Source organism: Orycteropus afer, unplaced genomic scaffold (genome assembly GCF_000298275.1).
Source record: "Orycteropus afer afer isolate SDZICR_OR568_19922 unplaced genomic scaffold, OryAfe1.0 scaffold00649, whole genome shotgun sequence".
In the NCBI taxonomy this organism is placed as follows: Eukaryota; Metazoa; Chordata; class Mammalia; order Tubulidentata; family Orycteropodidae; genus Orycteropus; species Orycteropus afer.
This window is the reverse complement of record NW_006922236.1, coordinates 1,178,303-1,196,866: the sequence shown is the minus strand read 5'-3', so window position 1 is coordinate 1,196,866 and position 18,564 is coordinate 1,178,303. Positions and strand designations below refer to the sequence as shown.

The 18,564-nt window shown below is 37.9% G+C and overlaps 1 protein-coding gene across 1 annotated transcript in view; it reads right to left on the bottom strand.

The window, feature by feature from the left end:
• ARHGAP32 (Rho GTPase activating protein 32) overlaps positions 1-18,564 on the bottom strand; it is a 511,643-nt gene that overhangs the window by 25,159 nt on the left and 467,920 nt on the right. The window contains exon 13 of the mRNA XM_042783085.1: positions 4,887-4,989. Within this exon, the coding sequence (XP_042639019.1) occupies positions 4,887-4,989 (103 nt within the window). The remainder of the gene's footprint in view (positions 1-4,886; positions 4,990-18,564) is intronic.

The following is an 18,564-nucleotide window of genomic DNA, read 5'->3' as shown; positions in this document are numbered from 1 at the left end:
GAACGGTTGGTGAAAGGGCTGGAGGGAGGCAGCATGTTTGGCCTTGCAGTAATAGGCCTTGGGTTACTGCTGGTAATCCTGTCTTTCTCTTGTGAAATTAGAGGAGGTCAGAATATATGGCCTCCTTGCCGTTTTTGCAGACACATTATGAAAAATGTAACAAATATCACTGAGTAATGTGTATTCTTGTTGTTAGGGGCCATCAAGTCAGCTCCGACTCATAACAACCCTACGCACAACAGAACAGAACACTGCCCAGTACTATTGCCAGTCTCACAATCCTTGCTATATGTGAGCCTAATGTTGCAGATACTGTGTCAATACATCTCGTTAAAGGCCTTCCCCTTTTTTGCTGACCTTCTACGTTACCAAGCATGATATACTTCTCCAGGGAATGATCCCTCAGACAACATGACCAAAGTAGAGGAGACAAAGTCTGGCCATTCTAGCTTCCAAGGAGCATTCCGGCTGCACTTCTTCCAGGACAGATTTGGTACTTCTCCTGGCAGTTCATGGTACTTCCAGTAGTTTTCACCAACACAACTCAAAAGCATCAGCTCTTCTTTGGTCTCCCTTATTCATTGTCCAGCTCTCACATGCATATGAGGCAACTGAAAATACTATGGCTTGGGTGAGGCATACTTAGTCTTCAGGAGACATCTTTGCTCTTCAGCACTTGAAAGAGGTCTTTTGCAGCATATTTGCCAGTGCAATACATCGTCTGATGTCTTGACTGCTGCTTCCATTAGTGTTGACTATGGAACCAAGTAATATGAAATCTTTAACAACTTCAATCTTTTCTCCATTTATTGTGATGCAGCTTACTGGTCCAGCTGTGAGGATTTTCATTTTCTTTATGTTGAGATGTAATCCATACTGCAGACTGAAGTCTTTAATCTTCATCAATAAGTGCTTCAAGTCATCCTCACTTTCAGCAAGAAAAGTTGTATCAAATGCATACTGCAGGTTGTTAAGGAGTCTTCCTCCAATCCTGATGCCACATTCTTCTTCATATAGTCCAGTTTCTTGGATTATTTGTTCATCATACAGATGGAATAAGTATAGTGAAAAAATAAAACACTGACACACTCCCTTGATTTTAAACCAGGTGGCATCCCCTTGCTATGTTTTAAGAACAACCTCCTTGTCTATGTACAATTAAGTATTCTGTAATTCTCATTCTTCTCAATGTTGTCCATTATTATGATCCACACAATTGAATGCTTTTGCTTAATCAATAAAACTTAAGTAAACATCATTCTAGTATTCTTTGTTTCTGCCAAGATCCATCTGACACCACCAATGATATCCCTCATTCCATGTCTTCTGAATCCAGCTAGCATTTCTGGAAGTCATCTGTCAATATACTGCTGCAACCATTTTTGAATTATTAATGATATTGTTCAATAATTTCTACATTCTGTGGGATCACCCTTCTTTGGAATGGGTACTAATATGGATATTTTCAGTCAGTTGGCCAGGTAGCTGTCTTCCAAATTACTTGGCATAGACAAGTGAGTGCCTCCAGTGCAGCATCTGCTTGCTGAAACCTGTCAGTGGGTATTCCATCAATTCCCAGAGCCTGTTCTTCGCCAATTCCTTCAGTGCAGCTTTGACTTCTTCCTTCAATACCACTGGTTGCTAATCATATACCACCTCCTGAAATTAATGCACATTGACTAATTTTTTCTGGTACAGTGATGCTATGTATTCCTATTATTTTCTTTTGCTGTTTCCTGCATCATTCAATATATTACCCACAGACTCTTTCAATATTGCAACTCGAGGCTTGAATTTTTTCCTCAATTCTTTCAGCCTGAGAAATGTCACGCATGTTCTTCCCTTTTGGTTTTATAACTCCAGGTCTTTGCACATTTAATTATAATAATTGGCTTTGTCTTCTCAAACTGCTCTTTGAAATCTTCTGTTCAGCTCTTTTATCTTGTCATTTCTTCCATTTGCTTTAGCTACTCTCTATTCAACGGCATGTTACGGAGGATCTTCTGATGTCCATTTTCATCTTCCTTTCCTGTCTTTTTAATGACCTTTTGTTTTCTTCATAGATGATGTTCTTGATGTCAATCCACAATTCCTCTGGTTTTCAGTCACTGGTGTCCAATGAGTCAAATCTATTCTTTAAATTGTCTAAATTCAGGTGGGATATAATCAAGGTCATATTTTGGCTCTCATGGAGTTGTCTTAATTGTCTTCAGCTTCAACTTGAACTTGCATATGAGCAATTGATAGTCTGTTCCACAGTCAGCTCCTGGTCTTATTTTGGCTGTGAAGATACTGAGTTTCTCCATCGCCTCTTGCCACAGATGTAGTCAGTGTGATTCCCGTGTACTCCATCTGGTGAAGTCCATGTGTATAGCCATTGTTTGTGTTGTTGAAAAAAAGGTATTTGCAATGAATAAATCGTTGGTCTTGGAAAATGCTATCATGTTATCTCTACTATCATTTCTATCACCAATGCCATATATTCCAACTACCGGTGATTCTTTTTTGTTTCCAAGTTTTCCATTCCAATCATCAGTGTTAATCAACACATCTTGATTGCATGTTTGGTCAATTTCAGACTGCAAAAGTGGGTAAATATCTTCAATTCCCTCGTCTTTGGCTTTGGTGGATGGGGCATAAATTTGAATAATAGTAATATTAACTGGTCTTCCTCGTAGGTGTATGGATATTATCCTATCACTGACAGCACTGTCCTTCAGGATAGATCTTGAAACATTCTTTGTGATGATGAATGCCACACCATTTCCCTTCAATTTGTCATTCCCAGCATAGTAAAACATATGGTTGTTTGATTCAAAATTGCCAAAACCAGTCCATTTTAGCTCATTAATGCCTAGGATATTGAGCTTTATGCATTCCATTTCATCTTTGAGAACTTCCAATTTTCCTAGATTCATACTTTGCACATTCCATGTTCAGATTATTAATGGATGTTTGTAGCTGTTTCTTCCCATTTTGAGTTGTGCTACACCAGAAAATGGAGATCCCAAAAGCTTTACTACATCCACATCATTAAGGTTGGCTCTACTCTTAGGAGAAAGCTCTTCCCCAATCTCATTTTGAGTGCCTTCCAACCTGATGGGCTTATCTTCTGACACTGTATCAGACAATGTTTCAGGGCTATTCATAAAGTTTTCTAGTAGTATATCAGATAGTGTTTCACTGCTATTCATGAGGTTTTCACTGGCCAATTATGTGAGAAGTGGACAGTCCCTTTCTTCCTCCAAGTGTGTCTTAGTCTGGAATCTCCACTGAACCTGTCCACTATGGGTGACTGTGGTAGTTAAAGATGGTGTTGAGTGCCTGTGCAGCTAGATGTAGTTATTCCCCATGGTAGATTGGTAATTAACTCCATGGTGGAATTTACTTAGCATGTGGACTGCTTCCAGTATATAAGAAGCAACTTTGAGGAAGGTCTCCAGTTTTTGGGGACACCTGGACCCTACACGTAGCCAAGTCATTGTTCGGCAGGCTGCCATGCTCTGCCAATCTTGGGACTTTTAATGGACTTGAATCAAAGGCCCAGTGTGTGGTTTGGTAAATTTGGCCTGTGCCTTTTCACTTGTCGACCTTGGGTTTGTCAGCCTTAGCAGCTAACAGCTGCCTGAGTGAAGAGATGTCTTTTGCTTCAGCGGGCTGGGAGCAAGAGGTAGAGCCCAAGGTCAAGGGGCTTTCACCCAGCCCCTAGAGTCTGGCACTTTGAACTTGGGAGTTCTAGCCTCCCAAACTATAAGAGAATAAACTCCTGTTTGTTCATGCCATCCCATTTATGGTATACTCCTGTCAGAGAGACACTAGGTAACCAAAACAGTGACCCTGCTGGTATTTGAAATACCGGTGGCATAGCTTCCAACCCCACAGCAACACAGAAGCCCCCACTGTACAACAAAGTGAAAGATGAGTGGTGGGAGTCATGCGTGTAGAAATTGTTAAATGGGAACCTAATTTGCTGTGCAAACTCTCCTTAAACACAATAAAATACTCAAAAAATTTTTAATTATAAACAAAAGAATAATTATAATGTAAATTTTATCTCTAATACTGTTATAAAACCCAAAACCAAACCCACTGCGATTGAGTCGATTCTGACTCACAGTGAACCTCCACTGGGTTTTCAAGGCAGTAAATCTTTACAAAAGTAGATTGCCTCATCTTTCTTCCACAGAGTGGCTCATGGGTTTGAACTACCAACCTACTTATTAGCAGTCAAATGCCTTATCCATTATGCCATTGTTTGTTGTTGTTGTTGTTATGTGCCGTCAAGTCGGCCCCGACTCATAGCGACCCCTCCTTGGGTTTCCGAGGCAGTATCACTACAGAAGTAGGATTGCCCAACCTTCCTTCTGAGGAGTGGCTGGTGGGTTTAAACCGCCAGCCTTCTGGTTAGCAGTCAAGTGCTTTAGCCACTATGCTACCAGAGCTTACTACTTCTATTCTCTTTATACTGTTTGAACATTGAGAGATTTTTTTAACCTAATTATGCCATTTCTGTAATGATACTGCCTCGGAAACCCAAGGAGGGGTCGCTATGAGTCAGGGCCGACTCGACGGCATAACAACAACAACAACAACAACAACAAATTATGCCATTAGGTTAAAAAAATCTCTCAATGTTCAAACAGTATAAAGAGACAGAATAGAAGTAGTAAAGAAGTTAAGATGGCATGCTTTCCTGATAACATAGATGAAGACAGGCCGGTTAAGAAAATATATACAGAAAACAATATGGGTATTTATTTCTTATCTTATCCAAACTATGTTACTGAAAATTATAGCTATGAAAGTAAGTAACTCAATTTTGAAATAATTTCACTTAAATAAGGTGTATTAGGAATGAAAAAGAAAAATGTCACAAAAGAGTTTACCGTAGTCTCTGGATATTGGAGGCAACGCCAGAGAGACGATATATTCCATCCACAATGCCGTATCTCTCAATGAATGCTGTACAGCTTTGAAGAACCTGGGGCACTAAAGAGAATTTTTAAAGGCATAGATTAAATTGGTAGTATTAGTTGGAACAAACACAGCCAAAAAAGGAGAACCACTTAATTTTCATAAGCAAAATAAATTTGTACATTAAAGTTAAAAGAGGTAGGGTAATATACCACTGAAAAGAATAAGTAGGGCATATTTACCTGATTTTGCACCTAACCAAGATGACTAGTTCCTGAATAATCTGTTTTAGGACATTTAGTTAAGTGAGGATCCATACATTATTAAGGTAGTCTCTCTAAGACATCTTTGCAGTAGATTCCTTTAGGTCAGGTCAGAAGTGTAGGGTGAGCTGTTTAGTACTAACTATGCATCAGATTTTAAAAAATACATTTGTTCAGCTGAGTTCTATATACAGTAAAGGATATATAAATTTAAATGCTTATCTCAAACACCATAATTGATTCTAAGTGCTGGAATGTTTCATTTGTAAAAAAGCTCCCTTTATCCTTTCATAACAACGCAACTCAACACATTGCCATGGAGTCAGATCTGACTCATAGCGACCCCTCCTTGGGTTTCCAAGGTGGTATCACTACGGAAATAGAATGCCCAACCTTCCTTCCGAGGAGTGGCTGGTGGATTCTAACCAGCCTTCTGGTTAGAAGTCAAATGCCTTAGGCACTAGACCACCAGAGGTCCCTTTCATAGTTAGGGTTAATTCTAACTTTATAGAATAAATTAAACACCTACATAATGCAAAGGACAAAGTAATTTCAAATAGAATCTTTTAACTTCCTACCTATCTTTATATTTACTACAGTTTTCACTTAGGAGCACTCTAAGTATACAGAAAGAAGAGTCCATACTCTGATTATCTATCTCAGAGACTATCTAACACAATTCATGGCTACTCTGAGACCTGTAGCCTATAATTAAATTTTCAAAGTATATGATAAAATAAATACAACCACTCTAAACTTTACAACAGCTAAAATTTGAACATTATTTGTTTGTCATGCAGTTTGATGAATTTATAGTAATTTTTAAGTGTATTCATTTGGTAGTGTTAGTTAAAATTTCTGAAAAGAAATGCTTGAAAGAACATTATTTGTTTCACAAAAAAATACCAGAGATGAAACATAAATAGTGCCAAGTGAACTAAATATGATATTTTAATGTTTAGCTAATGATTTTATATAAGTAGTTGTCATGGATTGGATTGTGTCGTTCCGCCCCCCCACCCCCAAATATGCATCAACTTGGCTTGGCCATGATTCTCAGTGGCTTGGCAGTTTGTAATGATGTAATTTAGCAGTAATGTAATGATGTAATCATCCCCCATGATGTGATCTGATGTGATCAGCCAGTTGTGAGGAGATTAGGGTGGGATGTAATACACCCTTACTCAGGTCACTGCCCTGAAGTGATTAGTGGGAATTCCCCTGGGTGTGGTCTGCATTACCCTTTATCTTACAAAAGAGAAAAGGAGAGAGAATTGAGCAGAGAGGGAGGGACTTTAGGACGACCAAGAAAGAAGAGCTGAGAGTGGAATGTGTCCTTTGGATCTAAGGTCCCTGTGCTAAGAATCTCCTAGACCCAGGGGAAGATGGATGCCAAGACACATGGAGATCTCCAAGGAATGGTGAGCCTGTTGAAAGGAAACAAGAATGTTCCCGTTCAGTGCCAACAGAGAAGAATGCCTTCCCCTGGAGCTGGCACCCTGATTTTGGACTTCTAGTCTCCAAAACTGTTTGTTAAAACCATCCACTTGTGGTATTCCTATCATAGCAGCACTAGATAACTAAGATAATAGGATATTGCTGTATCATTCCTTTACTATTACAATAGAATCTTCCCAGGTTGTCCTGCTTTCTCTTGTCCTTCCTGCAGTCCATCTTTTAGTTGTGTTATATCCTATTATTTATGTTTGCCACTTAAACTCTTCAACTGTGAATAATTTTTCAAAGGCAGCCAATATTAATATTTGCCAGGCTAAGTGTTTTATAATGATACTCCCATTCAATACTCACAGAAATCCTATGGGAAAGGTACTGTGATTTTCTTGATTTTATAGAAAGGAAACTGAGGCTTACAGAGACAAAGTTTTGCATACAGTGGCAGAAGTGAGTTTCTAATTGAAGCAGTCCAACTCATGCTTTGGTAGATAGGTCCTTCACAACCTGTACTTCACAACTTATACTTTGTATATTTCACAACTCTAGGAAAACTAAAGTCTTGCATTTAGCCATACAAACCAGACATTCTCTAACTCCTCTGGTAAACAACTTCCTCTACATTGACTTTCACTCTACCATCATCTTATAGAAGACTGGTTACTTTTCAAAACCCAAGCAGTTATCACTCTTGAGCAAGCCTTCTTTGAAGGCCCACAAGTAGAGGTAGCTGAAGCACATAAAACCATGCCATCTTGAATTACCACTTATTTATTTACATTATGATTGCCCCTTCTTGAGTGTGAGCTCTTAAAGGGCACAGCCATCTATGAATACTCAAAACCCAGGAGGAATGACATGACATAAAGTGTAAAATAAGCAAATGAACTGATTTACAGGTGCCCTGAGTGCCTTAAAAGTTATCTGGTCCAATCAGCAGAATAGGGATCTTGTTTTCATGTGAATCTGTATTCATTTTTAGCAGTATCCTTTCAGCCTCTGAAAATGGCCAATACTTTTAGTAACAAGAAAGGAAATGCATTTCTGTAGTGGGATGAAAGGATGAAAGGCAGGAAGAGCTGTTGGGTATTTCTTGTGGACTGACTCTGATATTAGAAGCAATCTTTGTCAAAATGATGTGCAAATTATAAAGCATCTGTATAAGTTAAGAGTTTAGGTCCTATTTCTCATGTCTTAGGTTTCTATCCTACCAACCTAGAGGCAGAAGAATAAAATTTGTGACTGGGTAATTTCTATCACCTATGTCAAAGGAATGACATTTAGTTATTATTGTGATAAATAACATAATTTCTTAAGACAGGAAAACAGAACTTTCTTCCCCCCTGCCAAAAAAAAAAAAAAAAAAAAAAAGAAGACTCTTATTATATCTGCGAGCTCAACCAGGAACAAAAAAGAAAACTTTTTTTGAAGAAAACTTTTCTGTAAAATCTAATATGCATTATAAAATCCCCCCAAACTCTCAACAAATCAGCCAAATGCCTACTAAATGACAACTCACTCAGTCAAAATGTAACAGTAAACTTTTCTAAAATGGTTCTTTTAATACATATTATACCACTTAAATCAAAATAAATTATATCCTATAGCAAAATATACATAACTTTCCTGGGACCTATCCATCCATGTGATATTAGACTCATACCTGTTTATATCCTCCCACACAAATAAGCTTCTTTTTGTTGTTAGGTGCCATTGAGCCCACCCTGGCTCATACCAACCCTATGTACAACAGAACAAAACAGTATCACTGCTCCTGTGCTATCCTCACAATCTTTGCTATGCTTGAGCCAATCTTTGCAGCCACTATGCCAATGCATCTCATTGAGGTTCTGCCCATCTCACTGACCCTCTACTTTACCAAGCATGATATCCTTCTCCAGGGACTATTTCCTTCTGACAACATGACCAAAGTACATGAGATGAAGTCTGGCCATTCTTGCTTCTAAGGAGCACTCTGGGTGTACATTCGTTCTTCTTGCAGTCCATGGTATTTTCAGTATTCTTCACCAGCACCACAATTCAAAAACAATTTTTCTTTGATCTTCCTTATTCACTGTTTAGTTTTCACTTGGATATGAGGCTACTGAAAATATCATGGCTTGGTTCAGGTGCACCTAAGTCTTCAAAATGACATCCTTGCTCTTTAACACTTTAAAGAGGTTGTCTGCAGGAGGTTCACCCAGTGCAATACATTGTTGATTTCTTGACTGCTGCTTCTATGGGTGCTGATCGTGGATTCACAGAAAATGAAATTCCTGACAACTTCAATCTTTTTTTTCTATTTATTGTGATGCTGCTTATTGGTCCAGTTGTAAGGATTTTTGTTTTCTTTATGTTAAGGTGCAGTTCACACTGAAGGCTGTAGTCTTTGATCTTCTTTGGTAAATGCTTCAAGTCCTCTTTACTTTCAGCAAGAAAGACTGTGTTACATGCATATCACAAGCTGTTAATGAATCTTTCTCTAGTACTGATGCTGCATTCTTCTTCATAAAGTCCAGCTTTTCAGATTATTTGCTTAGGATATAGACTGAGTAAGTATGGTGAAAGGATACAACTGTGACACACACCTTCCCTGATTTTAAACCACTCAGTATCCCCTTGTTATGTTCAAATGACTGCCTCTTGGTCTATATACAGGTTCTTCATGAGCACAATTAAGTGTTCTGGAATTCCCATACTTTGCAATGTGATCCATAATTTATAATGATCCACATAGTAATATGCCTTTGCATAGTGAATAAAACACAGGTAAACATCTTTCTGGTATTCTTTGCTTTCAGCCAAGATCCATCTGACATCAGCAATGATATCCCTCTTTCTACATCCTCTCTGGATCTGGCTTGAATTTCTGGTAATCCTTTGTCCATATATTGCTGTAATCATTTTTGAATTATCTTCAGCAAAATTTTACTTGTGTATGGTATAATGATACTGTTTGATAATTTTCACATTCTGTTGGATCACCTTTTTTTTGGTATGGGCATAAATGTGAATCTCTTCTAGTCAGTTGGCCAGGTAGCTGTCTTCCAAATTTCTTGGCATGAACAAGTAAGCACCTCCAGTGCTGCATCTGTTTGTTGAAACATCTCAGTGGGTATTCTTTAATTCCTGAAGCCTTGTTTTTCACTAATTCCTGTGCAGCTTGAGTTTCTTCCTTCTACACCACTGGTTCTTGATCATATGCTACCTCCTCAAATGGCTGAAGATGGACCAATTCTTTTTGGTACAGTAACTTTGTGTATTCCTTCAATCTTCTTTTGATGCTTCCTGCATTATTCAATATTTTGCCCCTAGAGTCCTGCAATACCACAACTCCTAACACAGATAATACACATGTAAACAACCTTTAAAAATAGAGACTAGAGATCATTCCCTGATATTATGGCTAAGCCTTTACAGACTTTATATAGTTTATGGAAAACATTTATTTATTTTTTTTACATGTTATATTGCCTAAGTAAAAGGATGGAATATCAACAATATAATCACATAATGGGCTTAATGAAGGGCCAAATAACCTAAAGCACAGAAATATGTCCAGGCGCCAGTGTTTCTTCTCCTTGGATTTAAAATACAATTTTAAACATAATTTGACATAGCTTTCTACAAAGATATCAAACTTTTTCAGCAATGTCATTCCAAATTTTTAAGGAAATTCATTTCAAATATGTGCAAAAACAAGGCCTATATTAAAAAAAAAAAAAAAAAAAAGGCAGTGATACCAGAAGACTATCTGTTCAACTAGATTTTACCATGGAATAAATAAGGAATACATGAACATAGTAGTTAGACTTGTTATTTCTCATAAAGGATATACTGATATCTGTCATCTCTTATGAAGAATGGCAGCACATCTCAAACTTCTAAGTAGAATAAAAATTTTATGAATTCAAAACAGTTTGAAATGGTTTCAAACTGGTTCTAAGCTGCTCAATATGACTGATGAAGCAATATTGGAAAAGACTCATGTTTTTAAAATTTGGATGAACCTGAATGGAAAAAATTATGGGTAAAGCCCTGAAATAAGGGACTTATTCCAGAGAGGTGTAGTAAGCCCTTCCTGGAGCCTGATTCGGGAGATTAGATAATTGCCAGGATTATGGAGAGTGACAACACATTCAAAGTGATGTGATTTGTTGCCACCATTGAGACAGGCATCAATGTTTCTCGGAAATTAACTTTTTTTCTTTATTTTCTTTATAACTTTTTAAATTTGTGATTTGGGTAAAAGTTGACAAAATGAACTGGTTTTCCATTACAGGATACAAACACATTTTGTTTCTTGACATTCATTGCTGTCCTCACAATGTAACAACACTTTCCTCACTGTATTTACCATTTTCCTTCATCCTTCTTTCCTATCCCTTCCTGCCTTAACTATATCCCTCCAATTTCATTCATCGTAAAGGCAGATGACTCTGCCTCCATTAGTAAAGAGGGCCCTGCTAATCCGTGGTGCGAGGTGGCAACATGCAAAATAGCACCACCAACAGAACTTTTTGAGAAGTGAGGCTCTGGGTGATTGCATAGGGAAACTGCTTGGTTGGTTTCTACTTATAAACTACTTATGCTAGACAAAGTGGTAAAGAACTAGATGAGTTCAGGGGCTAATCTTGCACAGGTATCAGTGATACAAAATACCCACAATCCTTACAGAAACAACATAAGACAGACATAGAGTATTCCCTCACAGACAGCCAGACACTCTGGGTGAGAGAGCCAATGGATTTACCGAATCAGGGCCATAGTATTAGGGGATACCAGACTCAATTGGCACAACAAAATACATAAAAATCTTGTTTCTCATCCTACATTGGTGAGTAGCGAATGGGGTCTTAAAAGTTTTCAAGTGGCCATCTAAGATGCAGCTAATGGTCTCTTATCATTGGAAGCAAAGAAGAGTGCAAAAAAACAAGGGCATCTGGAAGTAATCAGCCCTAGGACACAATAGCCCTCGAGACCAGAAGAACTAGATGGTGCCCAGCTACCAAACCCAACCACTCAGAAAAGGATCAAATCTGGAGATCCTGGACAGAGTGGGAGGAAAAAGATGGAACAAAATCCAAAAACTCAATAATGACCAGAATTATTAGTTGGATCGAGTCTGGTGAGATCCCCAATACTATGGCCCTGGGATACATTCTGGGCCTGAAATAAAACTCACTCCCAGGGGCTGGGTCTCAGTCCAATAGTAAAGAAGATGTACACGTAGACCATCAAACCCAGGGTGATGCACCCACATACTTTATGGAAATGCATCCCTTGGAGCAATTGACCATGGGGCACCAGAGGGGCAACATTCACATGGAGGAAATACAGGACACACAGGACTGCATAACTATGAGGGGCACGGGGGGGGGGGGTGTTACTGGGAAGGGAGGGGAGGAAACTGGGTTAGGGTTGGGGATGGTAAATGGGGAGTGAAACTAAATGTACATGTAATGTTGAATGGAAAACAAACTCTGCTCTGTAAATGTGCACCAAATACAGCTGCAGCAGAAATACGAAGTCCACTCCATGGGAGCAAATACTGCCATGCACAGAAGGGTGGGGCAGGTGCTGGTGACTGTGTAATTGGGAGCTGGCATCTGCTCTGCAGTACCAAAAAGAAATAGAGATGGAGAGTGAACAGGAAGAAAAACAAGAGAAGAAAGAAGATGAAAACAAGGGGAAGAAGAGGGAAGAAGTGAGAAGGAAAAGAGGGGAAACAAGAAAGCAGCACAGTACTGGCAAAAATGCCAGTCATCAAACATAGCTGCACAAGAATGCAGCACTCATCCCATGGCACCTCTCCAGGGAGGGGCGGGGGCGGATGTTGCTAACCACTTTTGCAGCTAGGAGGGGCTTCCACTTTTAAGAATCCAAAGGTACAAAAGAAAAATGGCAATGGAAGAGGAAGAAGAAAAAGAGGAAAGCAAAAAAAGAAAAGAAAAAAAAGAGTAAGAGACAAAAGAACTAAGCTGAAGGTAAAGAAAAAACAAAATAGCACATCACTGACAGTGGGGGGAGTGTGACGAGCCACTGTGTGGATGGAGGTGGGGGGAGAGACTGCACCTCGGGTCTCTAGGACATTGCACAAGGTAAGGGAGTAGGTCACATCTCTCTGGTCTCCCAATGACCAGTGCTGGTGTTGGTACAGTCCTGGGCAAGTAGAGTCCATTACCTGGTTCCTGCTCTGATCAGAATACTGCTTTCAATAATTGAAAATGTCTCTGTGGTGCTGGTTGGCAGCTTCCACTTCTTGTTCATTGTTTTCATTTAGGTTCTTCCTTTCATTGGTATTTAATCTACTTCTTCATCCTTTCATTTGAAGTTCTGAGATCCAGGATTGTCATCCATAGCAATTTCTCTTGTCTTTTTTTGGGTCTTTGTTATAGAGGGTCTGGAGAGCATATCTGCCACTAGCCTGGCATCTTGGATCCTTTCCTCAAGATTAACTTTCTAGCAGGCAGTCAACTGTAATTTTCCCCATTCTGACTATCATTCTGGCTCACTCATATTTTACAATATTGGGTCTGTCTCTGTTTCACTTTGTTGGCCATGACTGAAATGGGAAGTACTGGTTTGAAAGCTAATGAGCATGGCAGAAAGTAAAGAAGTAGATCAAATTGGAAAATGTTCTTAAGTGATAGGCAGAAAAAAATTATTGGTCACATCTGAGCAAGACTGAACAATGAATAGATTTAAAAGAAAAGAAAGTATGATAAAAAAAATTGATTCTATAATTAAGGATATAGTCCATATAAGGGACTAGTTAGACTGGTCTATCCACAAGAAAAGGAGCTCTGGTCTCACAATGTTTAAGTGCTCAATTGCTAACTGAATGGTCAGCAGTTTGAACCCACCAGAGGGTCCCTGAGAGAAAAGACCTGGAGATCTGTTTCCATAAAGAATACAGCTCATGTGCACAGCCATGTTCACCTATTCACAATTACAAAAAAGATGGAAACAATCTGAGTGATATTCAACTATGAATGGATAAATAAAATATGGTACATACACACAATGAAATCATGATGAATCTGTGAAACACCTCATAACATGGATGAACCTAGGAGCTCTGGTAGCATAGTGCTTAAGGCACTTGACTGTTAACCAGAAGGCTGGCGGTTCAAACCCACCAGGCACTCCTCGGAAGGAAGGTTGGGCAATCCTACTTCCGTAGTGATACTGCCTCGGAAACCCAAGGAGGGGTCGCTATGAGTTGGGGCCGACTCGATGGCAAATAACAACAACAACAGAGGGCATTATGCTGAGTGAAATTAGTCGATCACAAAAAGGACAAATACTGTATGAGATCACGACTGCAAAAAGTCCAGAAAATTTTTATATGCTGAAAGAAACTTTCTTTGAAGGATACCAAGAATAAGAAGGATAGGGATAGTAAAACATTAACTAGAGGGTAGACATACATTAATTTGGGTGAAAAGAAAGGCAATATATAATAAGGGTAAGGTCAGCACAAAATGATCAAGGCAAAGGAAGACACTGAGAGAAGTGGAAGAAATATAAAGGTAAATACCATTATACACATAATCCTGCAATAAAAATAATAATAATCTATAAGTGGATACATGCACAGACATGCAAGCTGAACAGGTGTGGGAAGGTCAATGGGACTATACCCACAAATACATATAGGTTTAACAGAGAATATTTCTTTATAAGTATTTACATATGCTACAAATATATCCATGAATACAGTATAGCTTATAGGGGGCAAAGTTATGAAAACTTCTTAGCTATAACTAAATACTTCAAGGGAATGAGTCACTGGGTCTAGGTGCTCAGGATAATAGTCTCCGGGGTATCAAGGTCAACTAGCAAAACAGTCCACAAAGACAATGTTCTACATTCTACTTTGTTGAGTAGCAACCAGGGTCTTAAAAGCTTTAGCGGCCATTTAATGCAACTACTGGTTTCCCTGTCCAGAGCAAAGAAGAGTGAAAAAAAATCAAGGATAGATGGAAACAATTAGTCCAAATGACTAAGGGACCACATGAACCTTGGTCTCCATGACCATGAGACCAGAAGAACTAGATGGTGCCCAGCTTCCACTATCCCCTACTCTGAAAGGAATCACAACAGAAAGTGCTGAATAGAGTAGGAGAAAATTGTAGAATAAAATTCTAAATCATAAAAAAGACCAGGCTTATTGGTTGAAGAAGAGACTGGTGTAACCCCCAAGACTGTGACTCTTAAACATCCTTCAACCGTAGAAATGAACACACCCTGTAGCTCAACTTTCATCCAAATGTTAGGCCTGTAAAGTGAACAGTAACATCAGGTAGGTATATACTTTTTAGAACAATTAACCATATGAAATCAAAAGGGCAGCTTTTGCTGACAAAGTTTAGAAGCCAAGGGATAGGAAAGAAGGATGCATGGAAATGGCAAACACAGGGAGGAAGTGGGATGAGTGCTGTTCCATTGGGGGGATTACAATCAATGTCAGAAAACAAAATGTGTATGATTGTTGAATGGGAAAATGATTTCCTCTGTAAACTTTCATCCAAGTCACAATAAAAGGCTGGGGGAAAAAGGAAAACAGAGTATAGCCTAGAAAACCTTATAGGGCAGTTCTACTCTGCCATATAGGGTTGTTAAAAGTTGGAATCAACTCAGTGGGACACAACAACAACAATCCAGAATAAAGTACAATGTGAGCAGTTATAAAAAATCAGTTATACAGAAACCTTGTGATATAATCTTTAATCAAGTCAATTATAAACACTGAAGTTTGGGATAGTGCAAATGAAAGATCATCCAGAGTGAACTGTGGCACCAGGGATCACAAGTGGAGGAAAAATCTGCCGTGTCAGTTGCCTACATGACCTCTCACATCACTTTGATAGATGAAATAGGCCAGACATGTAACGTGCTCCAATGGGGAGATGCTCAACAGTTTAGAAAGTATAGCAGCATAATCATTCTATAAAGTTGATTATTTACTAGGAATAAAATTCACAATTCAAAAATGAATCACTTAGCAAAATTATACTCTAAGTTTTTCTCAGAAAAATCTAATGCACTCTATTTTGTTTAGGATAAGGACACTATTTTAAAGTCTAAACTAAAACAGAATCATAAGAAGGAATGGTGTGTGTGTGTGTGTGTGTGTGTGTGTATAATTATACATATATGAGAACATTTTATATATGTGATCAATATATATCTTCCTCTTCATGATTATGTATAGACTGTACATATACTTTGTTTATATATATATATATATAATATATGTATGTGTATGTGTGTGTGTGTGTGTGTACATACATACCATTCTCCTTCATATTCTAACTGTTTTAATTTAGACTTTAAAATAGTATATCAACAGACATATCTAGGACATATTGTAGGTTCAGTTCCAGACTACCCCAATTAAGTAAATATTGTGATAAAGAAAGTCACACATTTTTTTTTTTTGCTTTTACAGCACATGTAAAAGTTATGTTTACACTATACTGCAGCCTATGAAGTATACAACAGCATTATGAAAAAGTTTGAAATATTGTGAGAATTACCAAAATGTGACAGAGAGACATGAAGTGAGCACAATCTATTGGAAAAATGGCACTGATGGACTTGCTCAATGCAGGGCTGCCATAAACCTTCAATTTGTAAAGAACACATTATCTGCAAAGTCCAATAAAACAAAGTGTAATGAAACAAGGTATGTCTGTAATATATTCTATTCTAATTTTTTAAATTTAGATTTTAAAATAACACACAACCACATACATACAATGTAACTGTAATTAGGCTATATATAATAGTGCGGTGAATTGCTTGATGTGGCCCTTTTAGACATTGTTCTCCATTTGGTGATGTATTGCAAATCCTATTATCCATGCCTGTTTAGGGTGGTGTGGTAGTTAAGGTCATGTGGCTGGCTGGGCAGCTGGTAGTTAGTTATTCCCTATAATGACTGGCAATTGGCTCAGTGGTGGAATTTGCTGTCAGCAAATACATAATTGCTTTTAAATTTCTGATTGTTTAAAGTCATCTACTTCGGTTATTGCTGTTAGAGCAGAACAGGTGGGATGTATCTTGAGTCCCACCTTGCTGGAGGATATAACTCAAATTACCACCCTTAGCTTCCTTGAGGGTATATGTAAGAATTTTCTGTGAAGGTTTGCCCTCAGCTTGCTCCGGTTCTGCATTTTGGCCCATTGTCATCTCACCTTTGGATTTGGGACAGCAGCCGTCATCTGATCTGCTTACTGAAGTTCATCAAACCCAGAGAATGGGTAGCATTCTCCAGACCTACTTACAAACCTAGTATATGCCAGCCTGCCAGCCTCCCAGCCTCCACCACCACTATGTGAGATGATTACTTGGGTGGCTTTGAACTCTGTAAAGCATTACAGTGAAAAACAGAACCCCAAGTCGGGGGAGATTACTGAGAGGAGGAGGAGTTAATGTCTGAAATGATGGAGTGTCATGGTAGTTTGGACATTTGGGACATCTTTAACCTCCACTTCATGGATACCAGCCTTGTGCTGATCTTTCTAAGAAAAATCGTTCAAGCAATTATATATGAATTCTCAAAATCATAAAAGCTATACACATGTATTAAATCAAAGCCAAATCACTATAATATCTAAAAAGGATACTATTTTCTAGTTAAAATTGCAGTTAATAAATGTCAAAGTTTTCCCTCTTCCAGTTAATGTAGTATTCATTTCCATATTTGTATATTTAAATTAATATCCTTCAAATTAATACTTTTCATTTTTCACCATTCCTAATTAAATAGGAAATTATTTTAATATGCCAACTAGAATACATCTGACCTCAATCTTTAGGTTTCTGTCTTTCAAAGTTTATGAAATTATAGTTACATGCTAATGTTATAAATTAACTTTTGTTGAAAATTATCCTACAAAACCAAAAAGTACATTTTTTGTAATTATATCAACATAGTTATTATCTTTGTGATATGTTTTTGGTAGAGAGTTTATCTTTCAAAACTTTATAAAGTCTTACAAATTCATTTATAATACTCTGCTAGTGTTTTTCTTGTTAACTGAAAAATTAATGCAATTAAGAATAAAACAAAAATATTCTCTATATCTGCTACTGTATCATAATTATATTTATTTTACATATTATCTAAGTATACATACTTTCACAAGATGTATATACTGTTTAGGTAAAATATTTTTTCAGACTTCTACACTATATTCAAACTTATAATTTTTAATAGTTAAAACCATTAAGCTTCTAAAAGTTGGGTATTTATTTTTTGCTTGTATACATAATGATGTAATGAATATTTTGTTTGTATAGAAACATAACCTTAGAATAAATCCCTGAAGAGTAGAATTGCTAGATGAAAGGAACACTGCAAGTCCCTTGCGATGGATGAAGTGCCAAAACGCTTTCCAAAATGCTTGTAACTAATCTACAGAGCTACTTGAAGCCAACTATTTTCACCCACTGGTAAAATTCACTGCTGTCTTTAATGGCATTTGGTATTTTAATTTAGAAAAATATCTTTGGTATATAAGTAATGCTGACCAGTTTAAAACAGTATCTCAAAATTATACAAAGATATATTTCCATGATTACAAATGAAAATAAACACTTTTCTGTACTTTGTTTTCTGTATATCTCTTTATGAAAATCATGTTTGTATCTTTTCTCACTTTTTCTCCTTTAAAAGAAAACCAATGCTGTCCACTAGATTCTGACTCACAGAGTCCCTATAGTGACTATAAAGGACAGAGTAGAACTGCTCCATAAGGTTTACTCATCCCTCACTGCTGATGTTGTTGTTGTTATGTGCCGTTGAGTCGGACCCGACTCATAGCGACCCCCTCCTTGGGTTTCCAAGGCAGTATCACTACGGAAGTAGATTGCCCAACCTTCCTTCCGAGGAGTGGCTGGTGGATTTGAACCACCAGCCTTC